Below are 22350 nucleotides of genomic sequence, written 5' to 3'. Positions count from 1 at the left end.
CAATGTCAGAGCAGTGCTGATGGCCTTGTTTCATTTCCCAGGTAGTTTCTTAGGGTAGCACATGGTGGTGGCCTCAGTCAAAGCCTGGGTGTTGCTGTGCCCTTGATAGCTCTCAAAGAGGGTCACAGGCCTTTTCTACCTTCCCCGTCCCTGCTGGCCCTCAGCCCCTCCACTGGCTTGTTTTGAAGGTCTGCCTCCAGCCTGTTGTTCGAGATACTGTATGTAACTTGCCGGGTCTAATCCATGCTAGATGGTTTTATTGGCAGCCACGAGACTGAAACCCCACTGCTCCTCTTCTGCTTGGACTTTCTGCCTTTTCTCTGCAGTGCCAGCAGAAATCGTCATGCAGAGAGAGGCACAGCCAGAGCCTGCTGCCTCCTCTGGCTCACTCTGTCTGAGAACACATTTAGGGTCCTGGTTTCTTTGCTGTCTCTCCAGCCAGATGCCTGTTGGTGCGCCCCAACCAGAATAGCTGCATGGGCAGACTCCTTCATGTCCCCAGGTACACAGGATGTGCCTGGAACTCTGCATAGCAGGCACTGCAAATACAGCTGTTGCAGTGATTGGTGTTTTAGAAATGGAGGAAAACAGCTGGAAGTGAAGATGGGATTGCAGTGGAATAGCCCTCATGTCTGTTACCTCCTGAGGGTGTCTTTAAGAGCATGCACATGCAGTGCTGGAAAGGGGCAAATGATGTTGGGAAAAGCAGATGATGTGCTTTGTGTACTAGGGTTGAATTAAATGTTTGTTTTGCTTTTCATTTGGAATGGTTTGGGGGTTTTATTTGTTTTTTTTTTTTTTAGAAAAGCTTTATTTTAAACGGGAATGACAGTAAAATGGAAATTTTGGAAGAAAAAAATCAATATGGGAATAGCTTCAGTTGTCTGTTTAAATGGAAGGATGGTCTGTGTTTGAAATGACTGTGCAAATCGCTGCATGTATTTGAGATGCCTGTCAGTTTTAGGAGCATGCTCAGGCTTCTGTACAAGACTTTTCCTTCTCTGTTTGGGTCAGTGGATTTCACTAAGCAGCTTTTCTTGATCATATGCCGGCTTTGGAATTTAATGCGCGCTCCCTTTCTGAGCCTGACCCAGAGCACAGTGGATTTGGCTTTTGTTTTGGTACTGTGACCTTGCTTTGGCATGGAGCTTTTGAAGATGACTTTCCCAGAGTATCTGCAATATACAATTTTTTTTTTCCTCTTGTTTGTTTATTTTAATTGAAATGGACTTCATTAGTCATTTGTGTGCTGCTACCAGGGCTGTACACGCAGCTGCTCAGTGAAAAGAAGCTACATCTGCACATGCCATGTGTTCGGCCTGTGAGCTGGAGAAGAGTTTGTGTTTCTGGATTCCTCAGTTTTGTGATGCTGAGGGAACAGCTTCTGAGCTGACTGAGCAGTGCAGGTAGTGGCACCAGGACTGGGACTGTGACAGCACTGGGAAGAGAAGTCCAGGCAGGTATTGGGCCATTCCATGTCTTCCCATCTCTTCAGACAGTCTCCTTACCCATGTCTCTAATAGCTCTTGTGTGGTTTTAGTAATAGTGGAGACTTCTCTCTCAGTGCCACTTGCTGGAATTGCTACCCTGAGGGTTTACAAAAGTTGAGTTTCAAGTCCCAGTGACAGTTCACGAAAGCTTGAAAGCTTGAACATTTCCACCTACCCAGGATGGAGATATTTAGCTGATGTCTGGGTTGATGGAGCATTTTCTGGCTTTGGGAGATGCTGCAAACCACAAGCACAGGTGAGAGGTCTGGAACATCTCCTGTCTAAGCACTGAGCAGCTGGATGTAGATCACACTGTATTTGTGAGAAGAGAGGATGGTAGGGGGGGCATGGAAGAGATCTGCAAAGTCGGGATTGGCATGGAGAAAGAGGATAGGGAAAAGCAGTTCACTCTTCTAGCCCAGGAGCTGTGGAGCATCAAGTGACCCCAGGAAATGGCAGACAGAGACAAGCTGAAGGAGACGGCTTGTCACATAGCATGTGTTTCAGCTGTGGAACTCACAGTTAAGAATGCAGTTAAGAATACAAAAGGTTTGCTTGGATTAAAAATGACTTGGATAAATTGTGGAAGAAAAGTCATTGGATAGATATGAAGATGGATACAGAACTGTTAAATGCAAAGATGTCTCTGGCACAAGAAGCCTCTGAGTTATTCATAGCACATGCCATGACTGTCCTGTGAGATGACTGTCGAGTAATCCTGTACTCTGTGCCCATTGTCAAGCATCTTCTGTTGGAAATGAGATACTGGTGTTGGATGGATACTTGGCCTGACCTTGCATGGCTGTGCTGTGTATGTTCCTATCCTGCTGCTGTCGGTGACTTCTTGAAGACACTTGCTAGGACAGTACTGACAAATTGGGACTGGGGATGTGGGACCATTCAAATGAAATAGGTGTCAGTGCAGTCGACTTTGAAACAAAGCCCATTGGTCCTATTAAACACATGGACACTGTATCCTGAAACACTATCCCCTAAAAATAAGCAAGGAGTTAGTGTGAAACTCAGCGTATGCTTTTAGTGCAGTGCTGAGACAGAAATTAGATGACTGTAGCACTCTGAGCGAGGACCAGGTGTAATAAGGAGTGTTATTTGCCTTGTAAAGGCTTATGTTCAACTGTCTTGCCGTACATCTGTGTACACAGCTATCCATCTATGTACAGCTAGTCTATATGTCTGTGTGTGCAGCTGGATCCACATTCAGTCTTTTAGAGACCTGTCTCTTGTGTCCATACCCCAGTCTCTTGTTGCCTGGGTCAAAGGCAGTTGGTGGCATGTGCTGTGGCCATGTTTTCACACTGTGCAGAGAATTGGGCCCTGCTAGAGAAGTGCTGCAAGTTTAATCTGAAGTGTTTGAAAGGCTTATTTCTTGGCCATTCCCAATGTGCAGATGTAGTTGAAAATGCTGAACTGCTCTGCCTTCATTGCAGTCTCATTGGGAAATAAACATTTTAGTAAGTAAAAATGTCAAACTGGTAAAAGGATTTGCTCCTGAGTTAAGTACTCTGCAGTCACCCTTGAAACTCACCTGGTTTTTAAATAGTGAGTGCACTTACACAACTATTATATATGTATTTTGATGCTTTGCTATTTAAAGAACTCTTCAACTGCTGACGTTGGGAGAAAGCAGTCTGTTGCTCTGTCAGCTATGTGAGTTTCATCTTGAGATCTTCTTGCCTAAGGAGCAAAGCTGAGTCAGCTTCAGGGATAATCATAAAGCCATGGGCTTGACCCCAAGTGCATGTATGCTCTGTCCTCTCCTTTGGAAGTGTACACTGCTGGAGATCCTCATGCACTAGTCTGCAGGGGATGCAATGAAGCCAGTGTGATGGATACATGGACTGAAGGGGGACCGAAGACAGATTTCATTGCGAAGTCTTTCACAGAGTGCAGCATTGTTGTGACAGCTTTTGGCAATACAGGAGTGATTCATTCATTGCCTTCCTGGCTCGGCCTTGCTGTTTGATACAGCTGCAAAACTCATACCAGTTTGTATGCTTTACTCCCAAAGCACCTGCTCACAAAGGCAGCTCTGTAGGTGGACAGGAAGGAAGTTGAGCAATGCCTACTCATTGAAGAGATGCTGGAAAAAGAGCTGTGCTAGTTCTGAGGCTCTGAATTTGCCCTTGAAGGCACAGAAAGAAAGCTCTTGAGTTGTGTCATGATGGTCATGTGTAAAATAGGTTGTGTTTGATCATGCTAGAATGGTGGCTCTGTCTCTCTTGCCTGGTCTCGGATTAGAGCGTCCCAGGAAGATGTGGTGTTCATGATCCTCATGGGTAAATGCTGAGCTCTATGCATTGCACCAGCAGGATTCTTCACGTGTGAAAAATCTGCTTTGCTTTCTGACCTCACCATGAAGACAAGTTTGTCCATTTTGTATGCAAGACTGAAAGCTGTCTGGTAGTGGATTTACTCTTCCCAAGAGCAGGCAGGAGTTCTGCATATACTCTCACTGTTCTCATCTTATAGGAGGTTAGAACAGATGCATTTGGTTACCCCTGCGGCTAGGGGTGGAGGGAAGGAAGGAATTGTGTCCCTGCAACATACGGCACTGCATCTGTGCACACAGGACCGTGCTGCATGAACGAAAGGCATGTCTGTACAGGCTGGATCATGAATTCCCAGACTTTTGGGGGCCTGTGGTATTTGCTGAAACCCAACCTTCATCCACCTACAGCTGAGTCCTCCCTTTTTGTCGTTCTGGCTCAGCTGAGCGCAGTGCTCCTGGCAGCCAGCCTGGCTTGTGTGACTGAGCTAGCAGCTGGTGTTCAGCTCCTTTTAGATGAGATTCTCTCCTCTTAACCCATAGGAGAATACCAGTAGGTCTGTTGACCTATTTCCCCTGCACTGTGTATCTTCTGCGGTGGTAAGCTTCACCTTTTGCGCAGCTCCCTTTCCAGAGCAGCTGCAGGGAGCTGTGGGAATAGGGTGGAAACGCCACGAAAGACCGTGTGTGTTTCAGGGAACTCGTGCCTAATTTAGGTTGGGAGGGACCTGTGTAAGTTGCCTGGCTCACTTGCTGTACAAGGCGGAGGCAGTTCAGGCTGCTCAGGGCAGTTGAGTTTAGTTGAGTGCCGAACGTCCCCAGGGATGGAGATCCCCCTGCCTCCAGTTCTGTCCTAGGACTTGACCACTCTCAAGGAAGAATCCTTGTCTATTAAAATCATTGTGCATTTAAAATAAATTGACTGTATTAACATTATAAAAATGCTGAGTTTAATGCAAACAGAAAGCTTTTCTTATGCTGTCTTTGAAATCGTATGTGCCTGCTAAGTTAACTGCATGCTTATTCCATCTGTCCACCAGGGTGGGGGAAGAGGCTGGGACTCTTGATCTCTTTTTATTGTCCCCTGTGAGATCTGTGGCCTAGGACAACAGAGGGAGGGAGCTGGGGGGTGGGGGTGGGGAGGTGGGGGAATTGGATGAGTTGTTCCATTCAGCACACATTCTGTCCACTACTAGCTTACTGTTGTGTGTGTGCTAGCAGAAGAATAAATATGGGCTGGTAGAATAACTTAAGGTTGGAAGGTCCCTGTGACAGTATCTGAGCTGATCTCCTTCCAATGCCATCTATTTTCTTAATTGTTTCTCTGAGGTGCACAGTAAAGTAGTTGCTCTGCAAGCCTGAAAGTGGCATGGTCCCTGTCCCACTTCGTGCAACCTCAATAGCAGGAGGAAGCTGCAGTACAGTAGAGTGGGCAAGACGACAGCAAGTCATTCTGGTTGCCTTGGCATTTTGGTTACGCAGCGGTTTTTACTTAAATACTGTATCATTATTATTTATGTATGAAAACCACTCTTAGTTCAGGATGAGTGCCAGTTCTCTAATGTTTGTGCTATACTTGCATTGCTCTGTGCACTCTTGTGTTTCTAGAAAATTACTATTTTTTTTAAAGGGATTAGAACCAGCAAAGAGAAATGGCCACTTGCTAATTGCTAAGTATTAGATAGGAGAGTGTGGTGCTTGGCTTTGGGTGGGCAGTGGTGCCTGTGTGAGTCACAAGCTGTTTTTAGAGGGAGGTCAGTGGCTCTTGGTACTGCAGTTACTTAGCTGGTTGGACTGCATCCAGATCTTATTAAGATTTAATTCATGACTGGTCCTTAAGGAATCCGGATCTCACAGTAGTCTCAGCAAAAATCTTAATGGGACGTGACTCTCAGGCTTGTGACTGCAGTCTCTGGCACCTGGCGCAGGGTCCTGCAGGCTTCAGAAATGTGCTGAGTGCCTGGTCCTGGCTGACCAGCGTGGGCACAAGCTGTGACGCTTGAACCCTCATGAGGCACTTTGGGAGGTCATCCAACGTGGGGCTTGGGTCCCGTCACTTGCAGCCTGGAGGAGCACGCTCTGCTCGACCCTGCTGGCACTACTGTGTTAGGGATGAGCCTGGTTCCCTCCTGACTGTGATTTTTTCCTTCTCCTAGGCCTGAGGACAAACGTGGGACAATGTCGGAGGCACGACACGACAGCACAAGCAGTTTACAGCGGAAGAAGCCACCATGGTTGAAACTAGACATCCCAGTGCCGGTGCCTGTGTCGGTGCCAGAAGAGCCGCAGCCTGTGCAGGTACAGGAGCTGGAGGGTCTGTGAAGCCGTGGGTGGGTTGCAGAGCCCCAGTGCACTGAGAGCATGCCTGTGTCTGTAGTGTCCAGCAGTCCCAGCTGAGAGAAATGCAGTGTGATGGCAGGTCACAAGACCACCATGGCAGAGCCATTGAGTAAATTCATGATTGGTAATTAACTCCCCCTTAAAGGAGATGTGGGAGGGATGAGGGTGGGTGGCTGATGCACTCAGATCAGTGGACGTGACTGTTTGGATGTGAGGACTGTGAAAAGTGTCCTGGCTGAGGGATGTGGGAGTGAAATATTCAAACAAGCATTTCTTAAGGGGACTGGAGGAGTGAAGGGCTCCCTAGACAAACACAAGGGTCTAGAAGTGCTGGAGTTTATACTGAAATGAGCAGGGAATGAATCTGACTTATGAATAGCCAAGACAATGACAGGTTGTTGTCAGTAACAGCAGAGAAAGAACAGTTACTGGCAACTCAAAGCTGTTACCAGCATGAGGAACAGAAGAAAATAATCTGGAATGAGAGATAAGTAAAATTGAAGGATGGTGAAGTAGAGATGGGGCAATAGGTTAATAGGAACTGTGCAAAAAACATCTGTATTTGTGCTGGGTATAGGAAGAATAACAGAAATTTCTGCTAGAAGGTGGCAAAAGCTCTCACTGGTGAGACCTGGTGGGATGACTGCTGGCTCTTCATGTGACCTTACTGCAGGAACAGAGATTGCCTGCATTGAAGGCAGAGCCAGAGTATTCTTCCTGCCCAGTTCCATGGCTGTGCCTGGGTTCAGTTGCTTATGGGAATGTATGGTTTAGCCATCAGAGAAATGGAGGGTGAGACAGCTGGAGGGGAGTTGAGGACAAGCTGATCTTAAGAGAGAGCTTATGTTGCACTTGGAATGGCAAAGACTGGCCTCTTTGCCATTCATTGATTGAGGGACTAAAACAGACTTCAGTTATCTGAGGGATTCTGGCAGATAAATCTTGGTTCTGGTCTTACCTTGGAAGGAAAGTGATCAGGATTCAGTCTGCAGGATTGGAAGTGGAGTACAGGGTTTTAACAGTGCAGGTTGAAACTTTCCAAATAATTTATTTAAGGCTTTGATGGATGCTCTCTTACCTGAAATCCCTGGAGAGATACTCTGTACTTAGGATGGAAGCTGGTGGAGTTGATGTTCTCTGGAGCTCCAGTGTGCCCAGCACAGGTTGTCAGGATAAGAGTGCATAGTGGGCTCCTTTGACTTATAACCTGAGTATCTATGCATTGTTTCACATAAAACTTAACAGAACATGTTAAGATTAGTGGGAATTATTAACTTTCTGGGCCAGAGGGGATAGAGTAGCAAGTAGTCTTGAGGCAGACTGACCAGAAAAGCAGTTGATCAGAGCTTCACTTGCCAGAGGGGCAGTCTGCTTGGCCTGCATTTTACAAATGGGAAATGATGTCTCTGCCAAGCTGATGAAAAATTAGCCCAGAACAGCCCTGGGGAGTCAGGAGGCAGTTGTATGAGCTGAGAGCAGTCTGGTGAGTTGTGTCATATTTGGTAGGTGACATCACTCAAGACATGCCAAGAGCTTTTAGACCGGAGTGTGTCCAGACAATTAGGTTATGAACAAAGCTGATGTGACTTTCCCAGCTTGCTTAGGCTGCACCAGGCAGCAGCTACAGCACACACCCACTCACAGCTCTCGCAGGCTTTTAGTGCAGATCCAGAGTAATTTATGAAGGAAATCTCAGTTACTGTGCTTCTCTCCACCTTGTGGGGTGGTCTAGGAGTGTGTGATTGGTTTCCTTCTGGCTAGAAAACAGCCAGGAGCATATGTTGCAGGCGCTCATGTAATACATCCCATCTACAAATGTACATCAGTTGATGGTCCAGGCTAGAGCTGCTCTGAACTGAGACCCACTGCAGCACACAGGTGCTGTGTCCTTGATGCTAACTTTTCTGTTCTGCAGAGCCATTCCTGGCTAATATGAACATAGTCCTTATTATCCTAGTTTTGCTGCCCAACTGCATGCACCCAGCTTATGTCTGGGGTGTTGGGCAGCTGTTGAATTGCTAACTAGATGTTGCACAAGCTGTCTGGCCTTGTAGAGCATCATTCTGAGAACACTGACCCCCTCCTACTTTCCTGTGCAGCCCACGAGACGCCAGGCCTTTCTGCGAAGTGTGAGCATGCCAGCTGACAACACGCGCATACCCTCCCTACCCAACGAGGTGAGGAGACCGGTGCTACAACGGCAGACCTCGATTACCCAGACCATCAAGAGGTGAGAAACTGAATTCGTGGAGCCTGCTTTAGAAGATTCTGTCCTTTACTTGCGGACTTACGGTCCTCTGCTTGCCCCATGGTCTGGCACTTCAGAGGCGTATCACAGCAGAATTAGGTTGTCTCTCTTGTTATCTATCATGAGGTTGCAGAAGAGGATAGGTGCAAATAGGTCCCCAGTACATAAGCCATGGGTGCTATATAGCCTGTGTTTAGTAAGTAAGGAGATAAGTTCTGGGAGGAAGATTGTAGTGATCAGGACAGTGTCACTTAGAGACAAATTTTGTCTGTCCTTATTCCCCAGGGAGCTGGCTGTTTCGGAGTAACAGGATACCTTAGGCCGTGATGTTTAGCTAAGACTGTATGAAGTAGTGAGCTGGCCTTGCTTTGTATCTGAGAGCATATGATTGCTGGGGGAAACAGAAGCCCATCCTAAGCAGTCCATGACTCTCAACAGCTTGGATCCTAGCATTAGTTCATTGATGGTCCTTGAGGTGGTTATGGGGGGTGACGGAGAGTAGGGAGAAGCTGTCTGGGTCCTATGCCCCACACTTTTACAGAGGGTTATCATTTGTCCCCAAGATCCAGGACTCTCTGAAACTCAGCCCCAGAGCTGATGCTCCATCCATCCCAGTGGCAAAGGCTTATCCCAGTTTATTCAAAGGGAGTGGCTCTCCCAGCTGCTCTTCTGAGATGCCTGGCTTGTTTCTCTGGCAGTGTTAGACCTGCCTGGATCCCAGGAGCATCCCTGGAGCTCCACAGGTCAGGGGCACTTCAGTCAGCTAGGCTTCGCCCACTTACAGAGAAGCAACTTTTCAGCTATGGGAAAGACTTACCTCCCACACAGTGTTTCCCTTTGCCTCAGACATTCCCCAGCTGTCTTGATAGTGAAGCTCTCCCACAGCAGCTCTCTGTGATCCTGCTTCTTGTGAGGTTGGGAGGACTGAGCCATGAAGCAGTATCTGCTGACCTTGTCCCACTCCTTGCCAGGGCAACTGGCCAAGAGCATATCAAGGGTGAGGGGATATCCTGGGGGGGTGCTGGAAAGGTCCTGACAAGAAGGACTGTGTGGCAGGGCCAGGGTAACCTTCTTCGCCAGAGGTCCTCACAGCAACAGTTTTTGTGTAGGGTGGAGAGGTTGGGGAACTGCAAACCACTTTGGTGCTGGGAGAACAAATTTTCTCCCAGTGCTACTATACTATAAGACAGACGAGGCATATGGAGCTACAGTGAGTAAAGGAGGAGTGCTGGACAGTGGTGGTGAAGCTCCAACTAAGGGAGATGCTAATGTCTTGCCTAGCACTGGGGCAGCAGGCAGACGTGTGGCTGTTGCACCAACAGACCCTGTGACATCCTGGGAGTCTCCTGCTCAGAGTATGTATGTGGTGGGGTCACTGCTGTTTTGCAGTGCTGATTGTTTCATCTGCTGTTGTGCAGCATGGGGGAGAGCCAGTGCTCTTCCTCCTGGAGGACTCAGTTTGTGAGCAGTGTCTACAGAGTGCTGTAGGATGTGGGTAGGAGAGCAGGTGCAGCAGTGGGAAAGACTTTCCAAGGGGCAGAACTGCAGGAGATGCACACATGACATAACATTAGCAATAAAAGCATGAAAGAAGTGAATCAGAAACAGGGATAGGGATCTGGAAAGTACCAAGGGAAGGCCTAAAAGCATGTGCTCTGTTTAGCAGAGGTAGGGCTGCAGTGGGGAATTGCAGACCATGCATCTGTAGAAGTATCCTGGAGATCTGCTTTCTGAGTCCAGTGAAGCTGACTGCTAGGTTTTCTGCTTAACACAGCCCTCGGGATGTGAAACTTTTCTGGCAGCAGGACTTCACACCATCTTGTTCCCTGGGGCTTGGAGGATACATTAGGGAGCCTAAGGTCAAGTCTTACAAATGATGTGGGAGTTATTCATGTGCCTGAGTATAGGCAGCTAACACTACTTCCAGTCTCCTGGGGTATCTAAGATGTCCATGCAAGGCAGCAGACAGATGTGAGACAGGTGCACCGGGCAAGATCCTGTCAGGGTCAACCCAAATGGCCCCAGGGCACTTCCTGTGGCAGCAGAAACCTGTATCTGAGCAGATACAAAAGTGTCCAAAGCCAACCAGTGGGATCTGTAGCTGGGCTTCTGCGCAGAAGGCAGATCATAGAGATCTAGGGGTTGAGGTAGGTTGCAGTATCCCTGGTATCTTCAAGAGCAATGGAAGGCGTACGTCAGAGGTGCAGATGCACCAAAAGGATTCAGCAGCCTCCTGGGTTCAAAGGTGCTGTTGTGTGGCTTGAGTTTGGTTGTTTCTCTGAGGTGATGCTCTCAGGTGGAAGCCGCTGTCATGTACTGCTGTGGATGGGGCTATGGAAGAAGATGGGGAAGTGTTGGATGCAGGTGGCTGCTCCCCTGCACAGCCCTACAAGTTCCCTCCCTTCAGCTGTCTTTTCTTTGCAGCAGACAGGTACGGTTTCAGAGGAGTCAGACCCTGCCTGCTCAGGGGCACCGGGTGGGCAGGAGTTCCCTGAGAAAGCGGCAGTCCCTGCCCCGATCGTTTTTCAGGTACTGGTAGCACTGAGTGTGAAACCCACCCCTGCATGTGTGTGCAAGGGCTGTTGTGACCTGAACAGATCCTGTCTGTTGCTGGGACTGTGCTGCCTTTCCAGGGCTGGCCAGGAGGCCTGCAAACAGACCGGAGTGAGAAAGTTCATGTGCGCTTCTAACAAAAACCAGTTGTCACTCCTACTAAATATGTAGGCAGCTGTCAATAAGTAGCATGGACTAACAAGCTGTCCACCCGCCAGCCTCACTCCCTCCTGCCTTTCCTAACAAGCTGTCAACCTCCTGGTGTTCACCACAGCTGGAATATCTCCCCAGGGCAGCCACAGCTCAGCCTGCCTTTGCTAGCATCAATGCAACATGTGGTGTATGCATATGTTGGCCCTAAAGCCTCCTTGGGGCAGAAGGGGAAGGAGAGGAAGCAGCACTGAACAGATGCTAGTTATGTTGGTTCAGACGGGGCTCAGAAGCTGGGAATGGAATATAACATCCACTCATTCATTGTTGACAACATGGCTTGTTCTAATCCAAATATGACTGTCTTTTTTCTGAGGTGGAGGTCTTCGTTTAGCTAGCACCAAGGAGATGAGCCACTCCAGGAGGCACAATGGCCCATCAACCACCACCCCAAGACTGGAGCTTAGTAGACTTTTAAATGAGACAGGAAATGTGACTTTGTGCATGGTGAGGACTATACCTAGAGTGGACTGGCCCAGGAGTCCATTCCTGTCCCACCTTCCTCACTCTGGCACTGTGTCCACCTTTGACAACTGCTTATTGGTTTTAGGGGTTAAAAGCTAGTTTGCTCAGTGCAATAGAAGAGCAAGAGCTGACCTCTGATGCTGGTTCATTCCTTGTTACAGTGCATAGGATGTGATGGGGCTCCCCAGCTGGACATAGGCATTCAGTATCTTCCCAGATACCCTAAATCATAGTCAGCTCTCCTGGCCTATCTTGACTATGATCAGAGAGTAGTACAGCTCTTTACTCTGGGCCAGTGGTGTCTATGCAGTTCAGGAGTGGTCCTTGCAGTACAAAACGGCTGTGGTAGTGCTTGTCCTTGCAGACTAGCGGGAGCACAGTTTCAGAGGACTTTGAGGCTCTACTGTTGGTAAAATGGGCCATTCATCAAGATGCTCATACAGCACAAATGACCCTCCAACTTTTCCCCTTGAGGAGCAGCCTCATGTATGGACTTGTTACCCAAGGTCACCCTCTTGATGAAATACCGGTTACAGCTGTGTATGAGAAGCCCTCTGAGTTGTAAGACTGTTTTGTGGTGTGTGTTGTGCTGCATCTGCATGGCCAGAGCACATCACCTCTGTGCTGTAGGCTTGGTTTGGGTCTGTCAGGCCAGGTGCTGACCCTTCTGCTCCAAACAGAGAGAGATTGCTCTGATGAGATGTGGGTCTGTGGAAGCAGAGCAGTACTCTGAGACATGCCTGTAGCTCTGTCTCTGAGGTCTGGCCCCTCTGGACTTGCTGGAGGCATTTGAAGACAGTTGGGTTAATGAGGTCAGGTGATATCCAGCAATTGCCCAGGTAACCTCACACCAGCCAAAGAATCTGTTCTGGATCCTCTGGAGAGGCTGAGGGCAATGTATGCTGGTTTGCATCTGGAGATTTTAGCTGGAAAGGCTGTGGATTTCAAATTCACATCTTTTTACACGGTGGCAGGAGATCTTCACCTGTTGGTTGATGGTTTTTGCTTGGTGTTGTACAAAACACGGGAATACTTCCCTGTCTGTAGTGCAGTGACTCAGTTCCCCTGTGTGTGTGACCTAATTCTAGCTTTAATGCAGCCTTTATTCCAGTGTATCTTTTCATAATCCCTTTGTGATCTGGGAGGTCTTGCTTCTCAGCAGCTGGAAATCCTGCTCCTGAGCAGGGGTTCTGCGGCCAGGGCATGGGATTTGGCTTGAAAGGACTTTCAGGTTTTGGCACCTGGGGCAGACAACTGTAGGCTGATGCAGCTTGTCGTCTTCGGAGGAAAGATTAATCACAGTGGGAAAACGCTGGCAGGGCTATGATGATCTTTGTAGGTGTAGGGTATCAGCTGCCCTGCAGTATTTGAAGTAGGTTGTTAGTCTGGCTTATTTGCTCCCTCTCTGCCTTCCTTGGGATTTTGCTTCTGATCAACTGCTCTTCTGTCACAGTTGCCACTTGGCAGCAAACGTACCTCAAGGCTGCAACCTTGTGCTCCTGCCTCTGCAACCAGCAGCTTAGAGCTGTGTGTGTTTGCCTTAGCAGAGATCAGGACCAGAGCAAACACTTGTTACCTTTGAGGAGGATAGAAATCCTGCAGCATGAGATGGAGAAGTTGGGAGTATCCTGGGAGTGGGGGGGAGGCTGGGAGAGAGCAGTGAATTCTGGTGGCTCTTGGGAGAAGCTCCAGAGCCATGGAACAGTACAATCCCACAATGGGGATGTAGAGCTGCCCTGGAGATGGTAAGTGTTTTCAATAGATGGGTTTTAAAATGTCACCAAGCTTTTTTCTGAGTTTCTGTTCCATCTTTTTCTTTCTTTTTAGAAAAAAATAAGAACAAACTGTTCTTTCCACACAGCAAATCTCCCGTCATTTATCTTCTGTCTTAAGAGACAGAATGCTGTTAATGGTTCAACATTTCTGGCCAGCATCTGTCAGGTTGCTAAAACCAGCTGAGGACAGGCTGTGAGATGCTCATGGGGAAGAATTCTGTGTGTCTTTAAATTGGGCTGGGCTGGAAGAGACCACCAAGGCTTTGGACTTCTCATGGGCATAGTCCAAGCAAACATAATGCTCCTTTGCACTTGTATGCTGGCATCTTTCAGAGGCACAGCGGACTGGTTTGGGGTGAGCAAAGACAGTGACGCTACTCAGAAATGGCAGAGAAAGAGCCTCCGCCACTGCAGTCTGCGGTATGGGAAGCTGAAACCTCAGGTCATCCGAGAAATGGACTTGCCCAGTCAGGACAATATTTCTCTAACAAGCACAGAGACTCCTCCTCCACTGTATGTTGGACCCTGCCAGCTGGGCATGCAAAAGGTGAGTAATCTGGGACAGATTCAAGGCCATCAGGAGTTCTCTGCACAATGTCTTTACCACTTTGGCAGCTGTGACCTATCTGCGGGCTTAGTTCTGCCTCAACATGTCTGGGCTCTGTGCTCAGACACTTCTCAAGTCTCAGATATAGCTTGGCAGGCTCCTTCCTTCTCTCTGGTCTCGTTGGCTGAGGTCCCTCAGCTTTTTTGGTGGTAGGCTTAGAGCAGTGTTTGTCATGGTGTGAACTATGGTGGGGATTAGATGTGTGCAGCATGTCCAAGAGCGTTCAGCTTGGGGGTTTTGCTGCCATTTTGCAAGGGCAAAATTCTGTTGTACACAGATTGGCCAGTACCCTGGACTCAAATATACAGTAACAGACCTGGTATCACTCAGGACAATTGCCTAGTGGATCCTTGGCCCAAGCAGAATGCAGGCAAAAGCACAGCTACTGTCCTCTTATATATCTGGCTGTTTCAAGAATTTGGAGGGTGTCTTTTGTATTAACAGTACTACAGCTCTGCTTACAGGTCCTCAGAAATGGTGTTGAGTGCCTGCAGATGGCATCTCCTAATTCCCTCCTCCCTACCTTCAAGTGTGACCCCAGGGAACAAGACCCAGTCAAGCACATCCAGTGACAAGCACTACAGAACTAACCCACAATATCCCTCTGCTCCATTCAGTGATAGTAACCCATGTGGTTGATTACTGTGCATTAGTGAGCAGCACTGCAACCTGGGCAAGTAGGGAAACAGATTTCAAAGCAGGTTAGTCTGTGACCTGAAGCCTGGCTGTGTCACTGAAGCAGAGCATTTTGTGCATCTTTCAATCAAATTTCACCTTGTTGTGCTCTTCCCTGATTTCTTACTGGCTAGTGAGAGTGTCTTGCAGTTAGTCTTTGGTCATAGGAGACTCAGAAATACTGTTGGGCTCTACTTGGGCTACATGAAATCAGAACGTGGTATCAGTAGGTGTAAGCCCATAAAGCTTCATGTTGAGTGTTCAACTGCAGGTTAAAAAAAAGCTTGTAAAACGTTAGGATAAAGCATAGGAGTCTTACAGAAACCACAGCTGTGATGATGTAAGGACAGAGGCAAGGTTTGTGGCTGAGGGCAATATTTTCATTAGGTTGGTTTGTATGTTTGGAAGAAGTGAGAGCTTTGGCCTGAAGAGTCCCATAGAAGGGCTTGCAGCTCCCGGAAGGTTGCCTGCTTTTTCCAGCTGTTAGAATTTAATTAATGGAAGCAGATGTAAATATACAGTTAAGCTTCAACAGGATACTGTTTAAGTCCTGGGCTGTCCTGTATCAGAAAGGAAACTAGCTGGAGAAAGAGCATTGCTGTTTCCAGGGATTTCTCAAACTCCTGTTCAGACAGCACATTCTCTGATTGTGGAGCTCACTGGCACAGGAGATGAATAGAACCAAGAGCTCAGGAAGGGCTGAAGGAGGTTTGGAGTCCCTGTAAGCACCGGGAACATTCCGGGTGAAAATAAGAAAAAGAAAAAAAAAAGGTGGGGAGAAGGGAGGGCAGGGCGAGAGGTTTGAGGACTTAGGTTTGAGGCGTACAACTAGGGCTTAGCTTGCAACAGGTTATTCCGTATCTCCCTATTGTGGAATCTTGTTGGTCTGTCCAGCCTGGTTCTTGGTCAGTCCTGGGAACCAGGTCACTGTCATGGTCTCAAGACATTTGCTTGGAGGGAGGAGGGCTTGGTAGGGAGGGGTTTGGGTGTGAATGGACTGATGGGCTGCTTTTCTCTGCAGATCATAGACCCCTTGGCCCGCGGCCGAGCTTTTCGCATGGCTGACGACAATGATGGCTTCAGCATCCCGCACACACCGATCACACCTGGCGCCACATCGCTCTGCTCTTTCACCAGCTCCCGCTCAGGGTTCAACCGCCTTCCACGGCGGCGGAAACGGGAATCTGTCGCTAAAATGAGTTTCCGCGCAGCTGCAGCTTTGGTGAAGGTACTGTCTGTGGGGGCAGGCACCAGGCACCGGTCTGGTGGCAGGATGGGGCTCAGTCCTGAGAGAAGGAGAGAGGGAAGGAGCTTCTGAGTGGAGAGGATGGGAGAGCAGTGGTGGAAGGGAAGAAACTAAGCCTTCTCCTGTTCTGTTTCAGCCATGTGCCTAGGAGGCAGAATTTGCAAAAAGTAGGGGTGATAGCTAGGTTTTGGTACAGGTCTTGTTTTCCCTTTATTGGCCTGAAGGCTTTGATTCCCACAGCCAGCAGCCTTAGAGCATTCCATCAGGTCCAGTTCAGCCTGCCTGGACCTCTTGGCAGTCCATCTGCAGCTGGTCAGTGGTCATGAAATATCAGAAGTACCTGGGGCTGTTACTATGCAAATCTCTTCATCCTGCTATGTGTCTGCTTTCCTGGGACCTTTTTGCTGTGCCTAGTACCACCTGTCAATTTGGTTTGGTCAACATTGTACAATCGTGGTAGAGGAGCATGTTGCAAGTCTCGCCACATGGGAGATGGGCACTGTGGATTGATATGTAGGGTAACATCTGTGAGTCTCACCAGGAAGGTGTTGCGCATCAGCAGGTCTGCTGTGCTCCACACACAAGTGTGAACCAGCTCAACGCCTGGGCTCCCTGTGGGGTGATCCTGCATGTGCCTGGGGTTCAGGTTTCTCAGCGGCTTGATGCAGTTTTCTTCCTGTGACTGCAGGGGCGCTCAGTGAAGGACAGCACCCTGAGGAGAGCTCAGCGGCGCAGCTTCACCCCAGCAAGTTTCCTGGAGGAGGACACGGTGGATTTTCCAGATGAGCTCGACACTTCTTTCTTTGCTCGGGTGAGGGGCAGGGCTCCGGTGTGGTACTGGCAGCAGAGGCGGTGCAGGACTCGAGGTCTGGCAGGACTGCGTTGTGGAGAACAGCACTGCTTTGTGCCAGGGCTGGTGTCTTAATGTGATGCTGGCTTCTTCTGATGGGACTTCTGTTTCTCTGCCCAGGAAGGAGTCCTTCATGAGGAGCTCTCTACTTACCCAGATGAAGTGTTTGAGTCACCATCAGAAGCTGCAATCAAAGATGCAGAGGTGAAACCTCAGGATCAGACGGACCTCACAGGAGGGGCCTTGGACAAAAATGAGCTTGAAAGAAGCCACTTGCTACTGTGAGTATCCACCTGGAAGCTGCTAAAACCACCCACATGAGGTGGCCAACCTGTTCAGAGTGGAATAGTCAGAGAGGAAGCCAGTATCCAAGTACTGTGGTTCAGTGCAGAGCGCAGAGCAGTGCAATAATGGGTTTTCTTTAAGGCCAGTTCAAGACCTCCTGCCCCACCTACCCGTGCATGTGAAAGGTGACTCTGAGGCCACCTCTGCAGTCTCTCCAGCAACTTCCAGCCTCACGTGATGTGTTTCGGAGACTGTATCATGCCTTGAAGAAGCAAAAGACTCTCTTATTCAGCTCTGAGGATGCTGGGGGCCCAGCCTTTGGCTATGGAGAATATAGCAAAGACAAGAAGGCTGTTGCCATTGCCACAGTCACCAGGAGCTGTTGTCTTGCTCCAAGGAGTGGTGTGAAGCATTGCTGAGTGTCGAGCTGGGCTACATTCCTCACTTGAAATGAGAGAAAGGTGTGGCACTGATGCTGAGAGCCCTACAAATATGTGGGTGGTACTGTACCATATGCCTAGATTTTTTCCACCTGAGTAACTGGTACTGAGTAATTGCCTGTGTTGTTTCCGAGTCAGCTCTAGCTTAGCTGGCAGCTCACCCCAGCAGAGAGCTCTGCTGGGTGTGAACTTGGAGCAGACAGGGAGGTCCTTGTTGTGGTTCTGCTGTTCACAGCCCATCTTGCTGTGTTGGCGCTTTCCCTTCAAGTGTTTCCAAGAATTTGACTCAGTCTTAACATAAGTGGAAGTGGCAAAAGGTGGGAGTTTGTTGTCACTCCTGTGAGATGGTCTCAGTCTTCTTATCTCCATTTGGATCTCCTTAAATGGTTTTATTTACTGAGGAAAATGCATTTCTTTCACACTGCAGGGAACTATTACCAGAGTCGTAGTCAGATGTCCTTTTAGGTGGCTGGGTGTTTATTTTGGCATACGCAGATAGCCGAGCACTGAAAATATTAGGAACCGTCATGTCTGTAACACAGAAACCACTTGAACTCTGGGGCAAGTGAAGGCTGCAGTGAAATCTATGCTTTCTGTTGAAGAAGGGCTTCCCAAGGGGAAGCTGGGACTTTCAGCTTTATAAAAATGCATCTTCTGCAAGGTGCAACCTTGAAAATAGCTGAAGTTTCACAGCGGTGTTTTTGGCTGAGGAGGTTCACATTCTCCCTCATGCTGTTACTTGTCCGTACTTCACAATCTCTCCGAGATGCTGATCTTCTAGAACAAAGTCTGTCAGCTGGATTGTCTGACCACTTCTGAAAACCATTATCTTTGTGCAGAGGGGGTTGTTTAGAAAGCCAGAGAAGGTAAATTAGACTAGAGTGCATATGAGGGACATACCTGCCATATTGCTAGGCAGTGAGCAAGGGTGAAATGGTAGGTAGGGATTTTTTGGTCAGGGTCTGAATGCTGCAGACCTGACCTCCAGACTGCTGTTAAAGAGCAAATAAACACAGAAACATCTGAATATGACGAGACTTCCAAAGCAGGTACTGTTCACCAACAGCTTGTGCAACGTTCGTCACATACCGTTTTGGTAAAAAGCCTTCCTTTAGACAGTGCTGGTTGGGATTTTTAGTGTGTTGTTGAAGCCTGGTTTTGTTGTTCTCTTGCACTTACTGGTGCAAGTAAAGGGAAGAATGGGAGGCAGATTGTGAGAGGTAACTGGCACAGATTGCAGTACATGACAATGTCACTTTCTTGGTCAGGGAAGCTGCTTGGATTCCTGCTCTTCTCCTCTGTCTGATTTGGTGTGCATGGGGGTTTGACTTAACAGCTCAGTCACAGTAAAGTGCTTTAAGAGTAGGGATTTCCAATGCTGGGCTAAACTATGCTTCCATTTCATAGCAGAGGGCAGAGTAAGAGGAATGAAGCAGAGGAAGAAATAGATGTGCATGAGGCTGCAGATGTGCCCAGATACAGCCTCCCCATTTTAGCCTGTTGCTGAAACAGTTCTTTAAAGCCTTGAGAGCTCCTCACTGGTGGGGCTTAGTGTGGCACAGCTGCCTTACACACCTTCAGTGTGCAGTCCTGCACTTTCATCAACTGACACTGGGTAACCCTTTGAAATACAGCTTCTACTCCATGGCACCTTGTCTGCCATTAGCTGCTGCTCAGCTCAGCCGTGGTGGGAAAGACAGGGTCTGCTGCCTCCAAAGACCAGGGAAGGGCTGGTCCCCATTGCTGTGCCATGCAGAAGGAAACCACTGCTATCCCGCTTTTTATTTCAGCCCACTGGAGCGAGGCTGGAGGAAGCAGAAGGATGGGGCCCTGGCACAGCCCAAGGTCCGCTTGCGGCAGGAGGTGGTGAGTGTCAGCCCACAGAAGCGTGGCCAGCGCATAGCTGTCCCTGTCAGGAAGCTCTTTGCCAAGGAGAAGAGGCCGTATGGCCTGGGCATGGTGGGGAAGCTGACGAACCGCACGTACCGCAAACGTATCGACAGCTATGTCAAGCGGCAGATCGAGGACATGGATGATCACAGGTGAGAGCTGCAGTCATAGACTTGGTCCCAACAAAACCAGTAATTGATTGGGATAGTAATTGATTAGGACTAGTAATTGATTGGGGTTGCGATTGTTGTACTGTAAGCGCATCGACACCTATGTGAAGCAGCAGATGGAGGACATGGATGATCACAGGTGAGACCTGCAGTCGTAGACTTGGTCCCAGCAAAATGAGTAATTGATTGCTGTTGTCCCCTGGTGACTTAGGCCACTGCCTCGGGGTGGTTGGGTGAAACTGCTGCTAAGACCTCCCCAGTCTGTATCCATTGACATACAGTGCATGTTAGTCCCAGTGCATCACCATGCACTGGGAGCTCACCCTGCTCCTCACATTGTGTTACGTGTCTGTATCTCTGCTACCTGGAGGGCCTGCAGATCTCTGTCCCACCATCACTGTGCTGCAATGAACAGGAAGGCTCTGAATCTCTGCCTCTGATCATTCCCCTAAAGCCATTAGTTCAGACACACAACACACTTTGGCATCAGGCTTATATGTTCTCATGGATGTTTTCTTGGAAAAAGGTGGCTTGCCCAGTGCAGTGGGGGAGTTGGAGTAAAGAGGGTCTGTGCCAGCAAGACCTTATGTCATTGCCTCCAATCCTGTGCATCCCTAGATCCCGGCTGTGTACCTTAGATTCTGTCAAGGTTCCTAGGAAAAAACAGCAGCTTTTCTCCTGTGTTCTGTGAGTAGATGTAATGTGCCTGGGTTTCTGCCTCTGATCTTTTCCCTTTTCCTTCATCTAGGCCTTTCTTCACTTACTGGGTCACCTTTGTGCATTCACTCATTACCATCCTTGCTGTGTGCATCTATGGCATTGCCCCTGTGGGGTTCTCGCAACATGAAACTGTTGATTCAGTAAGTAAATCCCCCTGATTTGCCAGGAGTGTGATTGTGTTGTAGTCTGCAGCATATTGGCTACTTGTCTAATGGCTTTGACAGTTGAATGCTGGGTATCCATGCTTGGGGGCTGCCTGCAGCATCTCTGTGAGCCCCCATGCTGCCTTGTACCTCCTGCAGCCGCATTGCTCTGACCTCAAATTATAACTGGCACAAATCATGGTGGGCTCTTTGCAGGCTCTAGTTGTGTCTGCACTGGGAGCTCTTTCAAACTATCCGTTCCCCTCCTGGTGACCAGAAGGATGTTCATAGCAGGGAAATATTTCAAACCTAAGTTTTTGCAAAAGTTGCAGGATTTTGCTTCTGCCAGGAGAAAAACTGACCTGTCTGACTTTGAGAGCTGATCTTGAAGCTGTAGCCTTCCCACTGTTGTTAAGGTCTCTGAGGTACATATCTCTACAGCTATGTCCTCACTCCATGCAGGGGATGCCCTGGGGAACTTCTCACCTAAGTATCTGACAGCTTTCAGAGCACTGACACCAGCACCTGGGGCTGTGCTGCCAACAAATGCTGCTTATGCTTCTGAGCTGTGAAGCTTTTTGCAGGCTCTCAAGCTACCCCCAGGTCTCCAGGCCCAGGGATTTCTTGAAGTAGCCAGAGATAGACATTTTAAATGAAATCTTGATGAAGATGCTCGTGCCTTGATGGGGGTTTATCAGTGATCCTGCAAAAGACCAGTTTGAGAGAACCATGCACCCAGTCCGTGGCTGTGGGGATTTCTGTTCATCCTGGGTGCTGTTTCCACCAGCCCCGGCTGCCTGCCCTGCTCCCCTGTGTGCAGGAGTTCATGGGGCTCTCACTTTCTCTCCTTGCAGGTCTTACGAAACAGAGGGGTTTATGAAAATGTCAAATACGTTCAGCAGGAAAACTTCTGGATTGGCCCCAGCTCAGTGAGTGCCATTGCCTGGAACTGCTGGTGGGCTGATGGGGAACTGCATGCTGCAGCTGTGCCACTCCAGGGGCTGGAGCTTGATGCTTGCTAGTTGAACCTCCCATAGAGCCTGCTGTCATTGACAGGGTGCAGGTGGTGCTTTTGACCCCAGCTATCTGAAGAATGGGTTACCTGGAGATTGGGCCTTGGCACTCCTGCTTTGTACCCTGTTCCTGCAAAGCCAAGCATGGGCTAGAGAAAATGCAGGAGTTGTATGGGGTGTGACAGCTTTCTGACACCATTCCCCCTGGGAATGGCTGTTGTGTCCCAGTTTCCCTGCCCAGCCACAGTACTGGCCTTTCCAAGGTCATGGACAAGGAAAGCCCTGAACTTTTGTTCTGGGTTTGACTTCTTCAACGTGAATACTGAGAGTATGCCTGAAGTTGGGCTTCATCATGTAGGGCTTGTCCCTGGTCCCTTGAGTCCTGATAGGGGTACCCCTTGCAGTTCCCCCAGCCTGCTTTGTCCCACCCAATCATTGCCTGCCCCATGGCTTAGCTGAGTGTTTCCATCTCTGCCAGGAGGCCCTGATCCACCTCGGGGCCAAGTTCTCACCGTGCATGAGGCAGGACCAGCAAGTGCACAGCTTCATCAGTGCCAAGCGGGAGAAGGAGAAGCACTCTGCTTGCTGTGTGCGGAACGACAAGTCAGGCTGTGTGCAGACCTCAGAGGAGGAGTGCTCGGTGAGTGTGATGGCCCTTTCGTGTTGTCCCTGCTGGCTCAGGGCCACTTCTGTTGATGCTTCTCCCACCCTGGGCTATATGGTGACAGCTCTCCTCTTTTCCTGCAGTCCACGCTGGCCGTGTGGGTGAAGTGGCCCCATCACCCCAGCACACCGATGTTGGCAGGAAACAAGAGGCAGTTTGGGTCTGTTTGTCATCAGGACCCCAGGTAGGTCCTGCTTAGCCCAGCTGCCATCCTGTGGGGACAAGGTTGCTGTGACAGTACAGTAAGAGGCAGGAAGTCCCACACCAGTTGATTACTGG

General features: G+C 49.0%; 1 protein-coding gene across 6 annotated transcripts in view; it reads left to right on the top strand.

Moving 5' to 3' along the window:
* The window catches only part of RHBDF1 (rhomboid 5 homolog 1), a 37779-nt gene that overhangs the window by 10598 nt on the left and 4831 nt on the right, over positions 1-22350 (top strand). For 2 of the 6 annotated variants that reach the window (XM_062639453.1, XM_062639457.1), the window contains exons 2-13: positions 5934-6075; positions 8217-8347; positions 10790-10894; positions 13702-13915; positions 15672-15878; positions 16585-16707; positions 16867-17027; positions 19262-19513; positions 20280-20391; positions 21249-21323; positions 21886-22047; positions 22155-22255. In XM_062639453.1, the coding sequence (XP_062495437.1) occupies positions 5934-6075; positions 8217-8347; positions 10790-10894; positions 13702-13915; positions 15672-15878; positions 16585-16707; positions 16867-17027; positions 19262-19513; positions 20280-20391; positions 21249-21323; positions 21886-22047; positions 22155-22255 (1785 nt within the window). Of the gene's footprint in view, positions 1-1725; positions 1747-5933; positions 6076-7809; positions 7996-8216; positions 8348-10789; positions 10895-13701; positions 13916-15671; positions 15879-16584; positions 16708-16866; positions 17028-19261; positions 19514-20279; positions 20392-21248; positions 21324-21885; positions 22048-22154; positions 22256-22350 lie in introns of those variants that run through there. The other 4 variants (XM_062639455.1, XM_062639454.1, XM_062639458.1 and 1 more) reach the window with 4 other exon arrangements.

The sequence above is a fragment of the Pezoporus occidentalis genome, unplaced genomic scaffold, assembly GCF_034315485.1.
Source record: "Pezoporus occidentalis ecotype Australia unplaced genomic scaffold, CSIRO_AGI_Poc_V1 ctg60, whole genome shotgun sequence".
Taxonomy (NCBI): domain Eukaryota; kingdom Metazoa; phylum Chordata; class Aves; order Psittaciformes; family Psittacidae; genus Pezoporus; species Pezoporus occidentalis.
This window is presented reverse-complemented; position numbering and strand designations above follow the sequence as displayed.